The 25,676-nt window shown below is 39.0% G+C and overlaps 3 protein-coding genes across 3 annotated transcripts in view; 2 read left to right on the top strand and 1 right to left on the bottom strand.

Annotated features, from left to right (window-relative positions):
• MED12L (mediator complex subunit 12L) overlaps nt 1-25,676 on the bottom strand; it is a 317,602-nt gene that overhangs the window by 78,940 nt on the left and 212,986 nt on the right. The window lies entirely within an intron of this gene.
• P2RY12 (purinergic receptor P2Y12) lies at nt 5,547-6,566 on the top strand. Its single transcript, XM_068547366.1, has one exon. The coding sequence runs from the start codon at nt 5,547-5,549 to the stop codon at nt 6,564-6,566; it is 1,020 nt and encodes a 339-aa protein (XP_068403467.1).
• On the top strand, nt 13,295-14,821 carry P2RY13 (purinergic receptor P2Y13). Its single transcript, XM_068547364.1, has 2 exons — nt 13,295-13,347; nt 13,805-14,821. The coding sequence occupies exon 2, from the start codon at nt 13,820-13,822 to the stop codon at nt 14,819-14,821; it is 1,002 nt and encodes a 333-aa protein (XP_068403465.1). The 5' UTR covers nt 13,295-13,347; nt 13,805-13,819.

Below are 25,676 nucleotides of genomic sequence, written 5' to 3'. Positions count from 1 at the left end.
CGGGGCATGAAGACTGTGTTTCCGATAGTTAGGGAAACCGTGAGAGCCGTTACTAGTCTTCAAAGAGGAAAGGCAAACACATTTTAAAAGCAACTCTTTTTCAATAGCCTACAGGATTGGTTTACATCAATTTTTTGCGCATGTAGAAAGTGCACAAATCTTTAAATAGCAACTTATACGTGAGAATAAGGTCAATCTCAGAAAATGGACCAAATATATCCAAAGGTATCAATGAGTTCTACTCTTTAAACTAGGTATTAAAACACCCTCGAGTTGCATAGCTGTAAAAGATAAGTACCAAAGAATTATTCTCTTGTTGATACCCTGAAGGACACATTTGCGGGGTGGAGAAAGAATCCATAGGAGAGTCCGTGGAAGTCTAGCTAACCCCTTTCACGCTAGCCCCCTGCTGTCCTTGGGTTAAACAGGTCACCTCCCCTGTAAACTGAGTTCTGAAAATCTCATCCTCCAGATCAATCACTTTCTTTCTTCAGATAATATCTCACACTCACACTTAATTGACCTTTTAAAAAATCAGGAGGATGCACATCCAAAAACTCTGGAAGGATTGTTGTACTATAGAAATTAAAAGATGTCTCTTGAGCCAAAAGTCCTGAAAAGGGAAAACTTGGAGTTAACTGAAGCCCGATATTAGTCATCTTCATTTCTTTAAAATAAGTGATTAGAAATGTTGCCAAAACGTGTGTGTGTGTTCACAAGGATGTGATAATGGTGGTGAGATTATTAGAGCCGTGTACTCTCCTTTCACCTCCAATCATTATTTCTTTCAGCTGAAGCTTTCAATGTACCACGTTTATTCTGTTTAGAATAAAATAAATTCAAATCAATGTTACAGCAGTAACAAGGCTTGGGCTGGTGGGGGGAGATGGGTGTGTACACTGTGGAGAGGCTGTGTGAAAGGAACAAGGAAATCAGCAGCTTCTTCTCAGTATAACTCCACCTGACCTGGAGTAACTCTTTCTAATTCAAGAAAATCGGAGACTCCTTTACTTAGATTTGTGAAGGAAAGCTTTGTTCAATAATAGCTTATAGTCCACAGTGTGGCCAAGATGAGGCCTTTACCCAACAAACTCAGAGCATCCTAGGAGCATAATGGCTGTCAAGCAGTTTGACGATATATACTAGTCCTCTACTTTCAAGCAAAACACTCAAGACAAGGATGACAAGTAACTGGATCACCAGAGATAGTATTCTTTTCTTGCTAAATACCGCAATGCCCAAGACTCCTTACTTTTGGAATTTAACTTATATCTAACCTGAATTTGTACACTCTAACAGGTAAAGCCAAGCTAGATGACATAAGAACGGCCTTAAAATGCATGTGCTCCATCAAAACCTTCACTAATGTCAAAATGACTGCATTTCAAAACTGTAAGATGTTAGAACTAAAACAGCCTAAGAGCTCATCCAGTGGCTTAATTACCTCTCCATCCTCCTGTCCCAACCCGGTTTCACAAGGACCACAGGGGTCCTACCATTTCAGGGCATGGCCCTCTCTGTTCACAGTAATCCTATTTGAAGCAAATACATATTTTCAGATAAGCAGACTCGATTAAAGAAAGAAACCAATTAAACCACTTGCATGTAAAGATTCTAGGGTATATAGAATTATTTCACTTTTCCAGTCGTCCTCCACTGAGTAAGTACTATTAGAGAAGGTTTACAGATAGGTGTGGTTGGGAGTTAAAACCAGAGGAAAGAGAAAGTTAATTTAGATCAAGAACCGGAGCCTTTCATTTACCCCTCAAATCCCTAGTCATAGCCCTTTAGGAATTTGGAAATATAAATTCTCCATAAAGTAGCACGAATTAGTGTTACTTTAGTATGGCATATTGATTTGTTGAAAATAGTCATGATTTTTTTTTTTTTTTCAAAAGCCTTGTTTCATCCAAAGGTCTTAGAAACACTTCACAAACGTCCTTTAAAGTTGACAATCTGGTGTGAAGGCAAGCATGACTCCTATCTTCTTAAAAGTGTAGCCATTCCATTCATGGCATTGACCTCTTACTGTTGGGCCTCAATGTAGGGGCGGGGCATGTAGGGAGGGGTTGTGGAGACAGTGAGATGGGGAAGATTTTTGTACACAGTGGTCACAGATGCAGGCTCTGGAATCAGACAGGATGGGTTGAATAGGATCTCTAACTTCGCTGCTCTGCTCCTTAGTTTCCATCATCCAGAGAACAGAAACAAGATGATTATCTACTTCACAGAACAGTTGAGATCATACAGTGAGTCAATTCACGACAATACAAGAAATCAAAATTTGGCTGTTACTATTCTGAAGTGTATGTAGCATAAAAGGTTTTTCAAAAAGTATGCTGTCTCTCTAAACCAACAAATAAGTTAATTTTCTTAAAGTATAGCATCAAACGGACACCTCTAGATGACTAACAGATAGGGATCATCATGTGACTGACATTTCCAACTGCAATTACCCAAATGCATAGCTTGCTTTCAAACCCATAATGCCAACAAAATTCTCAGGTAGTTTAAATCAGTGGTCTTCAACCTTGAGTGTGCATGAGCATCACTTGGAAGGCTCATGAAACTACAGGTGAGGGCTGCATTCCTGAGTTTCTGATCCACTGGGGCTAGGTTGGTGCCCAAGAAAGTGCATTTCTCCTGATTCCCCAGGTGACGCTGAGCTGCTGTTCTGGACTTTAAAAACCGTCCTTGAAGATTATCTAACCTACACAGAGACAGACACACTCAAAACTCAGAAGAAAGAAATAACCCAAACATATGTTCACAGCAAAGATACCTACCCAAGTGGATCTGCTGGTAACAGAAGGACACTACAGTTTGAAATATTGTACGAGTGTGTACACATGCGTGAGTGCCCACAATATTTACATAAAAGGTAATATTGATACCACAGTCCCTTCATTTAATGATATATTTCCCCCAGAACACAAAAGCAAAATCAAAAGAAAAGTAATAATAATTTGTTTATATTTAAATTCTACTCAAGAAAAGCATGAAAGACACTACATAATAAGCCTGGCAATGGATACAACTGTTTCTCTTTCTTAATGTAATTTTAGAATCTTAAAATTTATAATGGGAGGAAACTGTCACCTACAAAGAGTTGCTCAAACACAGATTTAAAATAATGACATTATTAACCAGGAAAAAAACAAAGAGCAAGAAACCTAACATCCCTAACAAGCACACATTACGAGTTAAAATGTGATTACTTGTTAAAAGGCAATATATCACCCAATGTTGAGCACATATGTTTCCAGGTAAATAAACATCTGAGAAAGCAAGTTTGTGACCTTCTCCAGGAAGCAGACATTGATAGGCTTGATCTCCACTTGGATTTACCATTTGTATGGGAAATAACCCAAAGAACTCAAAAAGCATCAACTCTACGGCAGGTTTCAGTAAAAAGCCACAAGATTTTAAATTGCTTTTTAAAAGATGACTTCTCACCCACCCTGCCCCATATTTCCCAAGGAAATAAAAGCAGAAGTCCTAAAAGCAGCCAGACGGAAACACAGTGTCTGCATAGCTTTGAGTCCACGGTGTCTGAAGGTAATTTCTGATTGTGAATTTCTTCCTCTCTCCCTCTATTTCTCTCCAGAACACTCAAGACCTTACTGATGAAAGCTCAGAAGATTGTCTATCACAAAGAGTGTAAACAGCTAAACTAAGACATTAAAAGGAAAATAACCAGATGCCACTCTGCAGGTTTTATTAACTACCACATACTGGATACATTCAAATCCTTCAGAATCAACAGAGTAACCAGGTAACTTTATCTCTAGAAGTATTTGACAAGTATGTGTATTTGCACTATGATGTGTGTGTAAATTTTTTCAAGTTTTCTTAAAGTTGCAAAACTTTAATAGCAATATCGATGCAGGTACTTATATGGAATATAAATTAAAATACAAGCCGCATTAATGATGTTAGAGATAACCATTAACTTCTTCACTAAAAAAAAAAAACAAAAACTTATACAGAACATGGAAGTAAAATTCAAATGGTCTTACTTATTTTACCTTGAGTGTAAAATGAAATTTAATATAGATAGAGGGAGCCGAAATTCTCAATACCAAGAATACTTATTAAATAAGTTACAGTCTATGCAAAATGAGCATTCCCAAAGTAGAATTTCCAAAACCATCAGGGCATAAACAAAGGCAAACAGCAGTAGCAAGGAAGGTTAAATCAGTGATCTTGTGTCAAATACTAGTGTTTATTTAGGGTTTTTTTGTTTTGTTTTTTTTTTTAAGTTAAACAGGTGAGGAGGTATTGAAAATTGAAGCCATATTGTGACATGAATCTTAACTCGTTCTACTTTCAGTAATTAAAGGATGGAAAAAAGAATTCCACTGACATTTGGGGGAACTTAGTGCTGCCTTTGTTATATTTAAATCTTTTAAATTGAAGCATTTTTTTTTAAATTTAGATATTTGTACTTTAACATTACCGTGTCTTATACTTAGGAATAATATTTTATATAGAATCAATTCCATTTGTTTTTGATGAATTAAAATTTCACAAATTTCATTTTAAAATTCAAAACTTAGGTGCCAAATAATGTATTCAAGTCAAGTGTTAATTTCCTTTATAGCTGCCTGTTGTGGTATAACAACCTACGGAACCAGACAAGGACATGATTTTGGTATTTTATTTTAATTACCATTATATACACTCTATAAATCTAGAAAGTATGCCCAGGCTGTTTTGAGGAACGCCATCTGATGACTACATACAGAAGCCATTTCCTTATTTTTTTAGCACTTAAAAATTTGCACTGAATGATATTCAAGAAAACGTATGTAAAACCTTAAAATTTACTGAGCAAAGTTGGAAAAGAGATACACATGGGTTAAAATATTCGGAGCTAAAGAATAGTCTCTATGAGGCTGATTTTCGAATGGATGACTGAGCAATACAGAAGCAGAAATACCTTCCAATTATAAAAGAAAAAAAATGTTTTCTGCTTTTTATTTATTTAACAATAATTTTTCCACAAGTGATGTTACACAAATTTCTTTTCACTTTTTACTTTTAAAATTCTACTCAGCAATTATCAGTCATTTCTCCTTAGAACCCTTTGAAGGTACTAGAGGAAATGAAGCCCAGAAACAAGGATGGTGTCGGAAAAGTGACTGTGAATAGAAACAAAAAAGTTAGAAGGCGTGGAAATGAAGTTGCAGAAGAATAAAGCACAGCCCGAATATTTCTCTTCCAGATTTTATGTATGTGCCCTTTTGCCTAAGATCAAAAATGTCCTATAAGAGGCAAACAGTCAAAAAATAAGAAATACAAAGTAGCCATACCATCACACGATGTTCTTCAGGCTATTTTATTTTGCTACAGATAAAATATTTGTCACCGTGAAATATTTTGAGATTTAATTTTCTGTGTTCTTACTGTCCCAGTGAGGCTCAGACACCTCAATTTTTGTCCAAAAATGTTACCCACAGAGATGAGAGTGAAGTCAAATATCTGGGACTGAAAATAATCATCCCCTCTGTCCCCCTCTAGGTAGCAAAGAAGAAACACAAGCCATGGACAACCTCACCTCTGCGGCTGGGAATGGCAGCCTGTGCACCAGAGATTACAAAATCACCCAGGTCCTCTTCCCGCTCCTCTATACCGTGCTGTTTTTCGTTGGACTCATCACAAACAGCCTGGCAATGAGGATTTTCTTTCAAATCCACAGTAAATCCAACTTTATTATTTTCCTTAAGAACACAGTCATTTCTGATCTTCTCATGATTCTGACTTTTCCATTCAAAGTCCTCAGCGATGCCAAACTGGGAACAGGACCGCTGAGAGCCTTTGTGTGCCAAGTGACCTCCGTTGTATTTTACTTCACGATGTATATCAGTATCTCATTTCTAGGACTGATAACGATCGATCGCTACCAGAAGACCACCAGGCCATTTAAAACATCCAACCCCAGCAATCTCTTGGGGGCTAAGATTCTCTCTGTCATCATCTGGGCCTTCATGTTCTTACTCTCCTTGCCTAACATGATTCTGACCAACAGGAGGCCAAGTGACAAGAATGTGAAGAAATGCTCATTCCTGAAATCAGAGTTTGGTCTGGTCTGGCACGAAATAGTCAATTACATCTGTCAAGTCATTTTCTGGATTAATTTTCTAATTGTCATTGTATGCTACACGCTCATTACAAAAGAACTGTACAAGTCATACGTGAGAACAAGGGGCGTCGGCAAAGTCCCCAAGAAAAAGGTAAACATCAAAGTTTTCATTATCATTGCTGTATTTTTTATTTGCTTCGTTCCTTTCCACTTTGCCCGAATTCCCTACACCCTGAGTCAAACGCGGGATGTCTTTGACTGCTCTGCTGAGAACACTCTGTTCTACGTCAAAGAGAGCACTCTCTGGTTAACTTCCTTAAACGCGTGCCTGGATCCATTCATCTACTTCTTCCTTTGCAAATCCTTCAAAAATTCCTTGACGAGTATGCTGAGATGCTCCAATTCTGCGTCATCTCCATCCCATAAAAACAGGAGAAAAGGGCAGGATGGTGGTGACCCAAGTGAAGAGACCCCAGTGTAAACAAACTGAGGTAATATTTCAGTCTATTAGTGTCTGGAACTCCAGACAGGCAAGCACTATGTGAAAATATCAATACTGACTAAGAAGTAGCTGAGTTAGTAACGATAACTCTTGAAACAAGTTAATAGAAGGTGACAAAAGCAATTTTCGTTTATTTGCCTGGCACTGAACGCAATCTTAAAATGCAGAAAAGTAACCGAACGGGTAGCTGTGTAGCAAAACAAACTGCACCCGGTCACCACGCCACGTGCAAAACTACACAGAAGTCAGACGTGTAGAGTTTTGGCAAAATGGGTAACCATATAATAACATTTACGGTAATTTTAAAAATATATTACTGATCACAATGCTATTATCAACTTATTATAATCAACTAAGAATGATAAATCTGATAAAATCTTCTGACCAAATATTATACTTACATACTGATATATGTATATATACTTATACGTACTTACATATGTATATATACCCCAGTCCCTTAACCAAATGCTGACCTATTGTGATACTCATAAGTAACTGGGACATGCAAAGAACGGTAACTACTAACTTTTAATTATAAGCAAAAACTTAAGGGATTTAAACTAATTGAAATGGTAATTGATGAGACTAAATTTTTTTTTCATTAAGATAGAGGTTTTACAACTACCTTCTCAAGAAAAAGAGCAAAAATAGCAAAGTTATTAAAATAGTTGCTTTATGACATTCTAATACCAAAAACTTATGAATATATCCTTAGCACCAGAGAAACCAGTTTGCTACTATTTTGACAATTTTAGTAAATACAGTACCATCATCGATACTTATCATTATTAACTAGCTTCTAGAAACTGCCTGCGATTTGGGTTAATGAACATTTCCCTTATGAGAAAAACAAGTTAAATATGATTATGCAGTTGAACAGTATAACTATTAGCAGGAAAGTGATGAAAATGTCTGGAATTACCTGTTTGTATAGATAATAAAAAATTTACATTAAAGTCTAAAACATACTTTGTGGGAATTTCTTTCTTCAAAGATACTAGATACTATGACTCATCTTTCATATACGCCTACATCAAACAAACCCCTTTAAGAAAAGATAGCTGCCAACACAATCCCTTTTATTACACACTATTGGGCAAAACCTCTTCTGAAGGTGACATCTCACATCAATTAGTTCATATGTAAATGAAAAAATAGGTCAAACTTATAATGTAGTCTGATTCCCCACAAGCCATATTATTTTTTATTATAAAAAAAAAACGTAACACACTTGGAAGTGGACACGATTTATCTCAATTATTTAGGATCCTCAGAGGTGATTCCCAAATACAAGGCATAGAAACCAATATCTAAATATAATGTGAGAAGAAATAAAAATGGTGAGTTGTAGTAAAAGGAAGTTCACTGAACACCAATAATAATCTATTTTATTCTGCTGAGTTAAATTTCAGTACGAAGTTGAACTCATTTAACTCTCTAGATGGTATCTATTCTTGAGCGGCCACATTTCCTTCTCTGGCACTTCTGCCAGCAAGCACTGGATGTCAGTGGAGATGCACATAGAGGCATGCATCAAAAAAGATGCATATTCGACCTACTGCTGGGGCAAAGGCAGTAGCCATTTCTGCCAGGTAAACCAATGCAATTCACTCTAATGTCATATGAGTAAGCACATTCTGTAAGAATACCAGGATATTTGAGCTGGAAGAGAAACTAAGGATCAACTAATCTGACCATCTTACTTTGTATATGGGAAAAGTGAAGGGCAGATTTACTCCTCAATCCAGTCAAGTCAGGGGTAGACAGTGGATGAAAGCTGGCCACCTCACGGTGCCAGGATCACATGAGGTGTCGGGAGACTACTGGATGGGCAGAGATTTCCTGAATAATCTTTCATTTTGGATTAAACTCATTCACTGAGATGACAATTTCCACAAGAGAAAGAAAAAAAAAAAAAAAAACAGAAAAGCTAATGGTATTACAATACTTTTGTGCAAAAAAAATTGTAAAATGTTTGGAATTATCGATGTTTTTATATATAACATGAGAAATTTACATTAAACTCTAAATCACACTTTGTTGATACTTCTATATCAAACATCAAACTGATCCCATTCAAGACAGACTGAGAGATCAGTATTTATGGAGCACTCATTATACACAGAAAATGTCACTATCTCTAGCTTTAATAATTTTAATATACACAATACATGTCACATTTCTCAATAACTTCGAGAGACAGAAAGAGAGAGAGAGAGAGAGAGAGAGAGAGGGAGATGCCAAATTTTGTAGACTCAGGTTCAGAAGATGAGACAAACAAAATGTAGTCTTGCCCATAGCCTTAGTGGTTAACAAGTCCTAAGGATGCTGGTTATTGGAAGTTTCTCTCAGTGGTTTCTTATATAAACAGTCTAAGGCAGGTGTGACAAACTCTAGCCTACAAGCCAAATCTAGCCCAGCACCTGTTTTGTACAGCCTGTGACTTAAGAATGGTTTTTACATTTTCAAATGTTTGCAGGAGGAAAATCAGGAGCAAGGATAAAACTTTACGTTGCGTTAAAGTATGAAATTCAAGTTTTGGTGTCCGTAAGGTTTTATTAGCACACAAGCCACACCCACTCAGGTTTTATCTATGGCTGGTTTCCTGCTACAACAACAGGGTCGAGTAGTTGTGACAGACTGCAGGGTCACAAAACCTAAATGTTTACTAACTGGCTATTTAGAAGATTGACAACCCCTGAACTAGAACTCTAAAAACAGGGAGAAAAGCCCTCTGTAGAGAAAGAACCCTCTCTTCATGCATCTCGATGTTTCAGCAGTTTTGCACTGAAAACACCTACAGGTTCCTGCGGCTGACCTAGATGATCTGGTAACACCCAAAGTGGGAACTGGGATTACAATGATGCTGGTGGGAACTAAACATATGCAAGTATACTTGCAAGCCGATAAGTAAAGAGAAACAGCCTGACTTTTTTTTAGAAAATGGGAAAAGGGCAAGAAAAAAATCAATTTCCAGGAGAAATACAAATAGGCAATGAAAATATGAAAAGGTATATACCCTCACTAATAAATAAACTTATATTTACATGACATGGCTTTTTTCACCTGTAAGTTTAGAATTGATTTAAAAGATTTTTAGTAATAGTGCTGGATAATCCTACTTGGTGAGACTATAAATGGGTACAGTCTTTCTGGAAAGCTTTTTGAAAATATCATTCAACATTGCAATGTATAGCTTTTGATCCAGTAATCCCACTTCTAGGAAACTTCCTATAAATATATGTTGGAACAAAATACAAAAATACATGGAGAGGTATTTGCTCTACAGCATGTTTTCAATAGAGAAAAAAACGGGGAAAAAAGAAAAACTAAATGTCCATCAGTAACAGCTTAACTAAACTATGGTACCTTTATATAGTGTAACCTTTTTTAAAAAACCTTGTTAGCAAATCTTCATGTACTAACATGGAATGAAACAAAGATCTAATATGTCAATATATATATATATATATATATATATATATATATATATATATATATATATATATATATATATATATATATATATATATATATATTACACACACACTGGTATGTATATGTAAAGGGAATTAGCTTTCACTTTCTACTATATATGTCTATATTTGAATTCTTTAAACTGGTTTTCCTTTTATAATAAAATTATGAAACTGGATATTAATATATGTGTTTCAGATAATAGTGTGAATTTATTGCCTGTTTCCAGTTATATGCAGAGATTTTCTAATATTAAATTTATTTATACACAGATCATTACAGTTAATGTTAAACTGCATAATTTATTTTAGATTATTACCACCTTGGGTTAATTCATTGTGGGATTTTAAACACTTTCATATAATCTGAGAAAGTACCATGGTATCCTTTGATGGGAAGTAAAAGGCTCTTCTATGAGTACAGGAGTTCCCACTTTGACTTTCATTCCAAATGAAAGCAAATACTTCCTCACCTTTTCAATTATTATTTATATGGTAGTGGTTATATCAACATGAACATTATACTGTTGACTCTGATCCAAAAGACAATCCCTAAGGAGACAGCAAATGCAAAAAGTAGTTTATTCCCATTTGGCAGGCTTCTAATTTCTATGACTATTCCTTACATATTTGATTCTCTCCTGATCCTACCGCTATGAACCAATTTATGTTTTCAACCTGGCACCTCACTCTGAGACTAAGAGTTTCACAAGTCCCTGAAACTTTATAGTGGATTGTATCTCCTCACTCATCAATCAATAATACCCAGCTCAAAAACTCCAGAATTCAGTAAACAATTCCACATTCACCCTGTCTCTGGCTTCTGGCAGACAGGAGAGAGAGAGAGGCTGGTTCCAAGCGGGGGCTCTGAAACCAGACCATGAGGGTTTACAGTGGGCTATGGTTGCAGGATTTGGGGTAAACTGCTTAACGTCTGCACTTCCATTTTCTCATCTGTAAAATGGGACGGATCTCTGAGGCTGCTGTAAGAATTAAATAAGACCAGATAATCACTTAGAAGGTATAGCTAGTGTGATTTAATTGGTTTTGACTAAATTCCCTTTGAGCTTGATAGGATTTTAAGTGTTTAGTTTAGGAGCTTGCCAAATCGGAATAATTTCTAGGACCCTTCATCCGTTACCTTTTGTGATTCACTCCTGTCTTTTGTGCCCTATCCCCACAGGTGCACACAGTATTCCATTTTTCTTTTAATTTCATTTAACAAGAAACTTACTAACGTGTACCATTTGACGGACATTATTCAAAGCACCTGGCAAACGTTCACTCATTTTATCCCCTTAACAACCCTATAAAGCAAATACTATTACTTATTTTCATTGTTAAGAGGGGGGCACTGGTTTCATAGAGAGCATAAATAACTTGACACAAGTCACAAGTCACAAGTAAAGGTGGAATAAGGAAATGAACCCAGGCCCTCTGGCCCCTGAGGCCGTGCTCCTATCCCATCACAGCCTCTAAGATATGGCATCAAGGGTAAAGGACCCTCCCTCAGGGGGCACCAGCACCACTGTGAACTAAGAGACTGTTGGCTAATACGTTTGAAGCACATGGACATAAAGGAGGAGTTAGTGATTTGGATACTTACTACAGTCAAACATTTTGAAACCTACTATATTTAAGAGAAGATACTTCTGTAACTCTAGAAATGCCACCGTAAATCAGTTCCTCCTCTTAGGTTTCCCACATTTCAGCATTTTGAAATTCAACCAAAAATTGATTTCCAGTTTTCATATTATGAAACTATCTTGTACAGCATTTCCCTTGTTTAAATTGAAACTATTCCAAACCTGCATCTAAATAATGGATTTGGATCCATCAGGAAATTTATACTTAATTGACATAGGTCTAATCCCTCTACTTCAATTTTTTTAAGTTTGCTTTTATTCTCTACTGAAGCAAATAAAAGGATATATGTTTAAATTATGTTGCGTTACATTAATAAAATCCAGAATCTGTACTTTCCAAGAATCAATTTATTTGAATCAAACACCAATTTTTCAGGCTGTGCCACCACACTGGGTAGTTCCAACCAAAATTATCAGGCATCCTATTCCCTCATAAAAATGCCCGGTGGGATATGTAATTTTATTCTCAGAATTCCAAGCTAAGTCACCCAAAATGCTCGATCAAGCCAACGCGACAGTCTGGTCCAATTCTGTGGTAAAACTCATAGCAAGAAATATGAAGTGAAACTCACCATGGAGAACTCCACATTCCCTCATAGGATCTTCTGATTTCCTCTTTCCCTTTATCTATCTGGCGAGCAAACATTTCTTCACAGACAACAGCTTTCTCTATACAAAAGCAGCAATTACATACTTCCAAAAATTTTATAGAACTGGACCCAAGGTTGACTGATGAAATTCCTGAAGTTTTCAGCACTTTGCATACAATCACAAATACAGAAGAGACTTCCAAAAATGGCTTTCTGATAAGTGAAATAGTATATCTCCATTTAAATCTGCAATTCGCTCACCAGAGCAGTGAGTGGCTAACATTTTTTTCATGCTTCATATATAGTCAGCACTATTCTAGGCACTCATCTCAGCCTCTCAACACTGAGGTATGTACTATTATTAAACCCATTATACAGATGCGGAAAATGAGGCACAGAGCTACTAAATCATTTGTCTATTATCTACTACCCAGTAATTGGTGAATCTGGAATTCTAACCCCCCAAAATTTGGGTCTTATAGCCCTTAACTCTTAGACAATACATCCTTTTATCTCTCAGAGACTGAAAGACCAAAAGACTAAGATACATGTCTACAGAAATAACCAGGTCATACCTAATGAACACACATTTCTGAAAAAAGCAGGCTACAAGGATGCAGATGATGACGCTGTCTGATTTTAGAGTCAACTCTTATTCTCCTACAATTTGGGGCTATTTTCTTTACATTTCTCCCTATTATTATATACAAAAGGCACTAAAAATTCCATTGAACATGTAAAGAAGATAAACTGCAGGAAAGTTATTATATGAGAAAATATAAAAACAACTGCAACTAAACTGACTTACTCAAACCAGAGCAGATTAACAGTACATAAGTTTAAAATGAAAGAACTTCCTTATTAGAAAATCCCCCAAAGGTTTGCATATGAAGAGGTTCTAATGGATCACACTGCACACGTGAAAATGAGGAAGGAAACTGGGTATAAAAAAGCAGAACGACATTTGCTTCACATGCCCTTCATGGGCTGAACTAATGACTGCCTCGATCGGAAGACACTGAGCTGAGTATCCTCCCAAACAAAGGTGAATTTCAACTGTTATTATGAGTGGCTTGCTTATAAATGATGGAATATGTTCAAGGGGAAAAAAAATGCTTTAAGGTTAACATTCTACAAACCTTAGATTATGAGCCTAGGAAATTACATAATGTACAGCAATCTGACATGAATAACTTTACCTCTTAGCCAGCTTTGTTTTACTGCCATGCCAAAAGTCGAACTTGTGAATGGGGTAGAAGCGGTTACTTGGATTTCATAAGGGTGTGAAAGTAACGGTACTGTTAAAAGTACCAAAAATGTACTATGTGCTTTAAAAATTCTGGCCAGAAACAACATGTGACTTCTCAAATGATCTATTAAATGTGATGAATATATGTAAGGTGCTAATATGCTGCAAACCTAAAGTCTGCTTTTAACAAGTAGTGTTTTGAAATCATGAAATGCTTCTTGTTTTACTGTGTGTGTATGTTTATTTGTAACAGCTGACATTGGAAACCATGAACGACACAGTGATGAAGGGCTTCAACGGGTCTGAGAGGTGCCCCAGGGACATGCAGGCAGCACACCTGGTGTTCCCAGCCATCTACACTGTCGTTTTCTTCATGGGCATCCTGCTGAACACTTTGGCCCTGTGGGTGTTCATTCACATCCCCAGCTCCTCCACTTTCATTGTTTACCTCAAAAATACTTTGGTGGCCGACTTGATAATGACGCTCATGCTTCCGTTTAAAATCCTCTCAGACGCGCGCCTCGGACCCTGGCAGCTCAGAGCCTTTGTGTGTCGTTTCTCTGCCGTCGTCTTTTATGAGACCATGTATGTGGGCATCACACTGCTGGGGCTCATAGCCTTTGACAGGTTCCTCAAGATCATCAGACCTTTTGGAAAATTTTTTGTACAAAAACCTGCTTTTGCAAAAGTGGTCTCAACCCTCATCTGGCTCTTTTTGTTCTTCCTCTCCCTGCCAAATATGATCTTAAGCAACAAGGAAGCAACACCGTCATCTGTGAAAAAGTGTGCCTCCTTAAAGGGTCCTCTTGGGCTGAAATGGCATGAAGTGGTGAATTACATTTCCCAGTTCATTTTCTGGACTGTTTTTGTCCTAATGCTTCTATTCTATATGGTGATTGCAAAAAAGGTATACAATTCTTATAGGAAGTCCAAGAGTAAGGGCAGCAAAAACAGCAAAAGGCTAGAAGGTAAAGTATTTGTTGTCGTGGCTGTCTTCTTTGTGTGTTTTGCTCCATTTCATTTCGCCAGAGTCCCATATACTCACAGTCAAACCAACAGTAAGACTGACTGTCGATTGCAAAATCAACTGTTTCTAGCTAAAGAAACAACCCTTTTTTTGGCAGCAACTAACATTTGCATGGATCCCTTAATATATATATTCTTATGTAAAAAATTCACAGAGAGGCTACCATGTATGAAAGGGAGAAAGACTGCAGCATCCACCCAAGAAAATCATACGAGTCAGTCAGACAATATAACCCTAAGCTGATAACTTTATCACGGTTAATGATTGACTGCCAAGACTTCAAAAGACAATTTACTTGGAAATCAAATGTAAGCAGTGAAAGAAAAGATGGCTTCGAGCAAATGCTTTCTTACATTTTACTATCCTCGCGTACAGAAAGGATTATATAAATTTTAGTTCCACGTAGATCTATTCATAAGCTGAATGAAGTATCCGTAAGAGAATGCAACAGGAAGCAAACAGCCACTAGAAGTCACCTTCTCAAGAGCGTTCACTTACACTTTGGAAAAGATTTATCATGGGGAAATGTATATTCCTAAAAATACGTATTTTCTAATTATAAAAAACATATTCCTCCACTCTAAAACACCTCCTCACATTCTTCTGCACATGCAATTCAAACAACACTACTGCTTTTGTATCCCACCTGCTGATTTAAAAAGAAAAAAACCCAAAAAACCCACCTTGCGAGTCCTTTGGTGAAAACTTAGGCTAGAGGTTGAAAGGGATGCTAGATGTAAAGCGTCTGGGGAATAGGTCAGAAAGCCCAGATACCTGAGTGAAGGCGCTTCTCCTTACAGTTACAGCCTCTTTCCCAGTATGCAGCTACACCATAGGAGGCACAAGCAGCATTATTAAGCCACATAAAACATTGTACTGTAATACTTCGCTTACATCCTGAGTGTGTACAAATTCAAGGGCAAGAACACTGTATTCTTATTCTTTGGAACCCCCCCTCTGCCCAGCAAATACTCTAACGGTGGTTGAATATTCCACCTACTCAGCAAAGCCTTCCTGGGCCAGCACCTCCATGCTCCTTCCTCATGTCTCTGGTTGAAAATAATTACCTCTCCCACTGTTTGGGTATGTGTTAGGGCTCTCAATGCTGAGTTCCTTTTACTAGCTTGCTGTATTCTTTTTTTTTTTTAGAAGTTGTTTTTTGATAGATTTATTTATTTATCTTTGGCTGCGTTGGGTCTTCGTTGCTGCGAGCGGGCTTTCTCTAGTTGCGGCGAGCGGAGGCTACTCTTCGTTGTGGCATGGGGGCTTCTCACTGCGGTGGCGTCTCTTGTTGCGGAGCACGGGCTCTAGGCACGCGGGCTTCAGTAGTTGTGGCACGCGGGCTTCAGTAGTTGTGGCTCGCGGGCTTCAGTAGTTGTGGCACGCGGGCTCAGTAGTTGTAGCCCGCGGGCTCTAGAGCACAGGCTCAGTAGTTGCGGCGCATGGGCTTAGTTGCTCCGCAGCATGTGGGATCTTCCCAGACCAGGGCTCGAACCCGTGTCCCCTGCATTGGCAGGCAGATTCTTATCCACAGCCACCAGGGAAGTCCCTAGCTTGCTGTATTCTTGACTGCATCCCCCAAAGATGGTTAGGATTTTTTAAGAAAGACAACATATCTTGAAGACAGAAAATATGTCATGTTTTCTTAGGATCTCCCACAATACTTCCCACAGAGGATAAATTACAAATGTTTTAAAAAGAATATGTCATCATTATGCCATTCTTGGTACACATATAGATAGAACTGCTGACCCACGATCAGTAACACCTATACTGGGAAATTTTTAGAGGATGGTGACCTACTTGTACTTATTTACCTCCATATGTTTTCCTGAATCCCTCTGTGGTTCAAAAAAGAGCTGCTAAAGTATGGTTATCTGGAATTGTAGATGCTGATTTGCACCTTCTAGCTAAAATGTACAAAGGAGTAGTCATGCTCTGTAGATGTGCCACTAGTTCCAATACAACCATCAGACTGTGAACCCCAGGCCTCTTTCCATGGCCTCAAAGGCCCTGAAGGCCCTGGAACTTGCCCACTTTTCTGGCCTTTTTTCCTAAGCATTCTTCCATCCTTGGAAATTCACACTCTCGTATAAGCTTTATAATTATCAGAAAACGCCATGCTCCTTTTTTGCCCCTGTGTCATTGCACTTGTAAATTTCCCTCTGACTCACCAAGAAAACTCTTATCCATCCGTAGAACCCTAAGTTGCCAGCACTTAAACCATGAAATCTCATCTGGCTAAATTCCCACCACCACCTCAAACCCAATCACTCCATCATCTGTATGTTGTCACACCTCAGTTATTATAATGATCACACTGCTTTGTAATTACTGTCTCATACATGTATCCACTCTTTTAATACCCTATGTGTACTTTTGAGAGCAGAGATTGTGTCTCATTGTGCAATCAATAAATATTTGATAAAATACCAAACTGGCTTTATTTTTACATACTAGAGAAGCAAAAGGGAAGCCAATTTTCACTGATGTTTTTCTTATCAAATGATACTATAAACTTCTTGGAAGCTCAAGCTCTTTTTAGTTGGTCTCCTATGCACGTACACAGGGGCCTGGGAAGTGCGGGTATTCTTGGGTTCACTAGTGAATGACCGGGAAGGAAGCAGGATTACTAAACAGTACACGTATAGCTTGGGGGCTAACGTCTATCATCATTTCAGTTTTAAAGCTATTGACAAAATGCTTTAGCTATGTATTGTTGGTTTTGGTTAAGTAAAATTTGTAACTGTAGCATATTACCATCACCAAAACTCTTAGGAAGTACTTTGACATCTGACTTTCATTTGCTAAAATAAAAGAATTAAGTCATAATAACTATTAGAGATGTCACTAAATCCATGTTACCTTTACTGAGTATATTATACAATCATGAGCAGACTCTAATAATGTATTATAAGTAACTGCATCTAAGCCACATTTCAAACTATGCTTGGGAATATAACCCATGTATTTCAGCTCTAATAATATTTTCAATATGCAATGAATGGATATAGATAATGAATATAATTTTTTAGAAAGATCTTTCAAGATAAAATTTCAATAGGAAATGTGTCCACCATAAATGCAAGTATTTCATTCTTTTATAATAATATTACAGTCAAAAGCAGAGTTCCTGACGTGTAGAATGAAATAATCTACCAAGAACTTAGAGAAGAGTCAGCTTAAAATCACATTCACAAAATGAAAAGCAACTATTTGAGGAGAGCTTCCCAGACTAGCAATCACAAATACTAAAATCTAGAATACTTACAGAATGGGGAACTATACCATAGCCATTAATGAGACATAGAAGAGAGGAAAAAGGGGAAAAAAAACATTAGTAGCTTTGGTAAAGTCTGTAAGCTCAGAGCACAATTAAGGGCTTCTGTCAAAAGCTAAACTGTCATCATTTTTACTGGATAAGACCTTCCAAATACCCCTGATGCAGGGGAAGTGGGAGAGGATATTGTCCCATGCAGAATTAGTCTTCAGAAACCAAGAAAAATTACTGTAAAAGGGGAAGGAATTCTGCCCATTTTTTGATTGGGTTGTTTGCTGTGATGGTATTAAGCTGCATGAGCTGTTTGTAAATTTTGGAGACTAATCCCTTGTCAGTCACATCATTTGCAAATATTTTCTCCCAATCTGTGGGTTGTCTTTTCATTTTGTTTATGGTTTCCTTTGCTGTGCAAAAGCTTTTGAGTTTAATTAGGTCTCATTTGTTTATTTTTGTTTTTACTTCCATTACTCTGGGAGACGGATCAAAAAAGATTGCTGCGATTTATGTCAGACAGTGCTCTGCCTAGGTTTTCCTCTGAGAGTTTTATAGTGTCCAGTCTCACATTTAGGTCTTTAATCCTCTTTGAGTTTATTTTTGTGTATGGTATTAGAGAATGTTCTAGTTTCATTCTGTTACATGTAGCTGTCCAGTTTTCCCAGCACCATTTATTGAAAGAGACTGTCTTTCCCCCATTGTATAGTCTTGCCTCCTTTGTCATAGATTAATTGACCACAGCTGCATGGGTTTATTTCTGGGCTTTCTATCCTGTTCCATTGGTGTATATTTTTATGTTCTGTGCCAGTACCATTACTGTTTTGATGGCTGTAGCTTTGTAGCATAGTCTGAAGTCAAGGAGCCTGATTCCTCCAGCTCCTTTTTTCTTTCTCAAGATAACTTTGGCTATTTGGGATCTTTCATGGCTCCAGACAAATTTTAAGATTTTTTTATTCTAGTTCTGTGAAAAATGCCATTGGTAATTTCATAGCGATTGCACTGAATCTGCAGATTGCCTTGGGTAGTACAGTTATTTTGACAATATTGATTCTTCCAATCCAAGAACATGGTATATGTCTGTGTGGTCTGTGATTTCTTTCATCAGCGTCTTATAATTTTCAGAGTACAGGTCTTTTGTCTCCTTAGGTAGGTTTATTCCTAGGTATTTTATTCTTTTTGATGAGATGGTAAATAGGATCGTTTCTTGAATTTCTCTCTCTGATCGTTCACTGTTAGTGTAGAGAAATGCAACAGATAAATAGACATTTCTCCAAAGAAGACACACAGATAGCCAAGAGGCACATGACAAGGTGTTCAACATCACTATTAGAGAAATGCAAATCAAAACTACAATAAGATGTCATCTCATACCAGTCAAAATAGCTACCAACAAAAAATCCACAAACAATAAATGCTGGAGAGGGTGTGAAGAGAAGGGAACCCTCCTACACTGTTGGTGGGAATGTACATTGGTACAGCCACCATGAAGAACAGTATGAGGGTTCCTTAAAAAACTAAAAGTAGAGCTACCATATGATCCTGCAATCCCACTCCTGGGCATATATCCAGACAAAAACATGGTCTGAAAGGATACATGCACCCCAATGTTCACTGCAGCACTATTTACAATAGCCAAGACATGGAAGCAACCTAAACGTCCATCAACAGATGATTGGATAAAGAAGATGTGATACATATATACAATGGAATATTACTCAGCCATTAAAAAGAATGAAACAATGCCACTTGCAGCAACATGGATGGACCCTAAAGATTGTCATACTCAGTGAAGTCAGACAGGGAAAGAGAAATAGTGTATGACATCACTTATATGCAGAATCTAAAAAGAAATGATACAAATGAACTTATTTACAAAACAGAAACAGACTCACACACTTAGAGAACTAACTTATGGTTACCAGGGGGGATGGGTGGGTTGGGGGAGGGACAGATTGGGAGTTTGGGATTGACATGTACACACTGCTATATTTAAAATGGATAAACAACAGGGAGCTACTGTATAGCACAGGGAACTCTGCTCAATATTATGTAACAAGCAAAATGGGAAAAGAATTTGAAAAAGGATAGACACGTGTATATGTATAACTGAATCACTTTGCTGTACACCTGAAACTATCACAACATTGTTAATCAACTATACTCAAATATAAAAAGTTAAAAAAATAAAATAATGAAAAAAAAAAAGGCAGGGGCTGGGGAGGAAGAGGCAGAGAAGCAGTGTGAATTCCCAACTCAAAGAAGTTAGATGGCTGATAAAGTGATCATGACATCAGAATATAAAATAATTATTCAGTCTTATTAATCTCATCACTTCATATATTCCATATGCATTTAAACGCAGCTCGTTCCATAACTTTCTAAAGCCTTCTTTCTAAAAATGCCTGACCATCGCCCCAGGTAAACTGTACTCTTCCAGCAAGTTAATAGATCAAAGCTCACATAGATTAGATCTTAACAGAACAAAAGCACCACAGCAGAAGAACCCACACCCAGCTGTATTTAATAGCTAAGGGAGCACACACTGGAAAGACAGCAGCCCTTACAAATCAACTGAAGTGCCTGGAAATACAACTCAACACTTTAAATTTTACATGGAAACCAAATGTAGGTAATATGAATATAGGACACATGTGTTAAATCAGTAGTTTTCAAACTTTAGCAGGTACCAGAACCAGCTGGAAGGATTCTTAAAACACAGATTGCAAGGTCCACCTCCAGAGTTTCTGATTCAGTAGGTCTGGGGTGAAGCCCGAGAATAAGTTTCCAGGAGATAAGGATGCTATCGATTTGGGCCACATGTTAAGAACCACTGTGCTAAAAGTTCCTTGAGGTTCATACATCCATAAAGACTGATTCACAGCACAGCACTGCACTCCTGGACAGGAATGCCCAAGGGTGAGATCTGTCAACAGGAGACAAACAACATTGTTACAAAGAGAGCAGGACAGATATAAGGTGACAGGCAGTGGCATGAACGACAGCTACCTGGAAAGTTCATGTCCCACTTAGGGGAGCATCTACTACTCAGTGCCAGCTGTTGGCACAAGAGGGAATTGGGGCCCAGGGTTGCTAGCTGGTAGCCACAGCAGTAGTAAAACCAGCATCAGCAACAACAAAAGCAGCGCACATTACTTACTGTTTACTATGTACCAGGCAAGCATGCCAAGAGCTTTAAATATACTGTTCCATTTAATAATCCCAGGAAGCCTATCAAGTGCTATTGTTATTTCCGTTTTAGAGATAAAGAAGTTGAGAAACAGAGAAGTTAAGCAACTTGCACGGGGTCACACGACTTATAAGTAGCAAGGCTAGGACTCTTAATTCAGACTCTGGCTTCTGAGCTCATATTCTTAACCACTGTACTGACAATCGCAGATCTTCTAATATTTTCAAGAGAAATCATAAATCCAGTCCGCTCCGCCATATTTCCTGTTACTTTCAAAGCTTCCATAGTCACCCCTCACACTCCCTGAACCCCACAGAACAGCACCTTCACGTGTGGACCATAGTGGTCCACATGCTGCCAGCTAATTATCCTTGACCTAGAAGCTGACAAGCACCTCCCAGGACCTTACACTCCTTTACTGAATGCTCACTATGTGCCACGCACCGTGCTATGTATGCACCTTACAAGGGTTATCACCTTTCTATTTCTCACTATTACCCCGGGAGACAGATACTACAGGGCTCCCTGTTGGGGAGAAAAAAAAGAAAAGAAAACTGAGGCACCAAGTGAACAGATACCTTGACCCTGGTACCCATGACCCCACCAGCAAGCAGAGGCAGAGCTGGGACAGACATCCAGGAAGGTGGCCGCAAGACCACACCTCAATGGCTCTGCTGCACCGCCTCTCTGACAGTCGGGACAAGCCTAATTCCTCAAGGGGCGACCTCAAGCCCCAGCTGTGAGAATGGTAAGGAGGGGGCTCCTGAAGAGGGAGGGAGAGGTCTCAACACAGAAAAAGTTTCAACAGCTCAGGGGTATGAACAGTCCAACCATGGACCTTTTGAGCCCTTTGGGGGCCCCTCTGGTTCTTAAGAGGAGTAACAGCCCGAAGAGTGGGTTGACTCGCTCACTTAGCCCATCATTCCTTCATCGTGTGCTTCGTGCAGGGCCCTTGGCCTCCCTGGAAGCCGCACACGGACCATACTGAATCCAAACGTGGTTCGTGGAATGAGAGACATAATTAGCTCACCAAAGGAGCTCGGAGGAAAAGGCAGCTAATGCCAAATGGAGAAACTGAGCAAGGGCTCACAGGAGATGGAAGTGTGAACCGGACCCCGGGGGGAAAGCAGAGGCTTCGAAAGGGAACCCCGCGGCGCTCTGAGCAGTTTGGAGGAAGGCTCAGGTGAGGGCGGGCAGTGTGCTATGGCCGAGCGAGAGGGGCCACGGAGGGCCTGAGGCTGCAGCACGTGCGCGGGAAGACGAGCCTGGGAAGGGAACTGGGACCTCACTGCACAGCACTTCAGGGTTGCTGGGGTGTTTGGAGTTCTCTGTGAGCCGCTGAAGGTGGCTGAAGTGAAGACTACTGTTCTCTATGCCGTGCTTTAGCAAAATCAACTTGCCAGCAATAGGCAATTCTGAATTAACGGAGCCACTGAGGCCAGGAGAGCAGTTAAGGAAGTCTTCCATCTATGCAGGCAAGAGCCAAGGGGAAAGAAATCTGACATGGAACTTAGAGACATTTTCAAAAAGAGACAAAGGTCTTGAGCCCAAGATCACTGGAGAGTATGGGTTTTTACATGTAAAACGTATCTGATTGATATGCAAAATGTATTCTCAATGGGGTCCATAATCCCCATCACACCCCCTCCCAATCGAGATTCATTGCTTTGAGGAACATTAGCTTGGGTGATGTGCTTGATCATGACGGGTGTGTTGAATATGAAGTACTAGTGAGAGAGCTGTGTCAAGGAGTCTAGCCAGTGGGGGCAAAATATGGATCCAGGGCTCTGAAGACAGGGCTAGATCAGAAGCCGAGGGAATCATCTTTTGTAAGAAAGGGAGAGAACAAGGAATGAGCTAAGCACCTCAGAAGCCATGCTGCACCCGTCTCGTGGACAGACGAGAGAGAAAAAGAGGAACGATGCCTGGGACTGGGGGGAGGGATCGATTAACTACAAGCAGCACCAAGACGTTCTTTGGGAACTGAGGAACAAGCGAGATTCGAGGAGGAAATGAGAGGCAACAGAATCCCACACTTCGGGAAGGTCAAATGTGATGCATCTACAACTGTGAGGTCAGAGGTCACTCTAAGGAGGAGGTGGCATAGAGCCCCAGTTTGCAGTAGGAAGGGCGGGACGACAAGCTACTCTTGCCATGAGGGAGCAGTCAGTTTGCAAGAGTTCCAAGGAGGAAATAAGAACAGCTGTTAGATTAGCTCGGCCTTGGCCAAGGGTTTCTAACAACAGGTGGAGTAGTAGCTCCTTGCCACGCTTCCTAGGCAGTACAGTGTGAAGATACTCCACGTGAAATGGCCCACAGAGCAGAGACGCAAATCACATGGTGAGTGTAACCATACGACCAAGAGCACCAGCTTCAGTCAGAAAATGGGTGTGCCAACACCCACGTGCCAGATGTGTCAGACATCCACGTTACCTGGGTTACCTAAGGGCAATCAAAATATTATGAACTTAACCTTGACTTTCTAGTTGCGGAATGTTTTTTCAATTTTTAATCGTTCCAACTTTATATTCATAAAAACACCCCCATTCGTATTCATTTACTTGCGCTCCCTCTGCCCTCTGACCAAAAAAAAAAAAAAAAAAAAAAAAAGAAAGCTACTGTTCACTAAGTACCAACCAAGTTTCAAACACTGTAGGAATTATCCTATACTATATTATCTCATTTAAACTTTACAATCTTACAAGGTAGCCATTTTTCAGAAGAAGAAATTGAAGCTCAGATATAATAATGACTTGCCCAAAGTAAGAAAGCTCCTAAGTGGAGAGGCTGAAATCCACATTGGAAACTATATGACACCAGTTACTGAGCTCTTATCAAGGCTGACACCGCCCCTCACAAGAAGATTTCCAAAGTGAGGAACTGGCCGAGTACAGAAGAGAGTATCAGTATGAGGGCGGAGGTCAGATGCAGGCACATCTCCACAGTCAATCGCCAAACCATTCCTCCCCTTTAACTGACCATTACACGTGAAGTTCTCATACCAGAAAAAGGTAACTGCTTTATTTAAAGCAGATCTAATAGATACAAATCATTTCAAATGACAGATTAAACACAGTAATTCAAACATAGGGACCTAAAGATACCAATCTCAGCGAGGAAACATTAAAGGGTTTGTAATCATTATACTCAGCACAAATTCTCAGCAACTGGATGGTGAGCCACAGTTAGAGCGCTTTTTGTGTACAGAGAGACGGAACAGGAAGATCTGGAGAGGATTTTACTACAGTCCTTGTTGTATGTTCTGGCTACATGCAAAAGACATGGGCATCCCAGACAGATCACTTGAGCTACGTTTCAATTAGATCCCTGCTCATCTTTGTCTTGTAATAATGAGTTCATGTACTGCGAAGGACTAGGAGGTCCTTCGTGTGTGCATTTTCCTTTCAGAAAAAAATGGATACATCAGAGATTATAGTGACAGAGAAAATTAGACTGCAGTACCAATTCTCTGCCTAGCAGCGTTGGAGGAAGCAACACTGTGCCCAAGTCCAGGCCAATGCAGCGAAGCCAAATAAAGGGAGGAGAGAGCAGGCGGTCATATGCGAGGCAGAAATGACTAGAAGACCAAGGTAAGCCTTCGCAATGCATTTGCCAATGCCTCACACTAAAAAGGGGGGAGGTAGGAATAGGGTTAAAAAAGTTTATTCTGGGATTTAGGAAGACTTATCAACACCATTACCTATTTTCACTCCTTTAAAGGGATGAAACATTAGAAACATTCTCTCCTTGAGTGCTTCTGTCTCTTTAAGAATATATTTTGAAAGATTATAGAAATTCTCATCTAAAATTCTGTGCTTAAACCAGAATCTTAGTTTTACAGAAAACTGAAGCTGGGAAAAGTTGAATGAGTTTGTCCAGTATCCCAAAGAAAAAGTGAGTTTGGATCCATGAACCAGGTCTCTGTCCAAAACAAGAGTATAGATATCCCCATTTGATTTCAAAGTTCCAAACCCCAAGGTAGACTTCAGGTTAATATATTCAAACTGTCTCAGAAACATTTGAAAGCATCTCCTCACTAAGTGACCCACAGGATGGACCTAGCAAATACAGAGCAAACCAATTTTCAAAAGCCAAGGAGATTTAAAAAAAAACAAAAAAAAGCAGAAAGATTATTCTAAAGAATAAAAGAGTAAACTAGAAAAATACAATGTGTGACCACTGATTAGTTCTGCCTCAAAAAATTATAAAGAATGTTACTGGGAAAGAGCAAAATTCAGACTGAATATTGTGAGTAGGTAGGAGAAAATCCCTTTTTTTGTTGTTTTTTTGGGGGGCTGTGCTGTGTGGCTTGCAGGATCTTACTTCCCCTACCAGGTACTGAACCCACGCCCTCGGCAGCGAAAACACGGAGTCCTAACCACCGGACCACCAGGGAATTTCCAGGTAGGAGAATATCCTTGTTCTTAGGAAATACATGCTGAAGTAGTTAGGGGTGGGACATCCGTCACAATGACTGCAATTTCAAACAGGTCTCCCCACAAATATGTGTATTGGGGGGGAGGGTAAGGGGAGGGCGTGAAAAATGTCAATGGGAAAATTTAGATGAAATCTGCTTGAACTATAATTTCACCTTGTCTGTAGGTTTAATATCTTTAAAAGTAACATTATTATAGAAG

The sequence above is a fragment of the Eschrichtius robustus genome, chromosome 6 (genome assembly GCF_028021215.1).
Source record: "Eschrichtius robustus isolate mEscRob2 chromosome 6, mEscRob2.pri, whole genome shotgun sequence".
Lineage (NCBI taxonomy): Eukaryota > Metazoa > Chordata > Mammalia > Artiodactyla > Eschrichtiidae > Eschrichtius > Eschrichtius robustus.
Note: the sequence above shows the minus strand (reverse complement) of the source record. Positions and strands in the feature narration are given on the sequence as shown.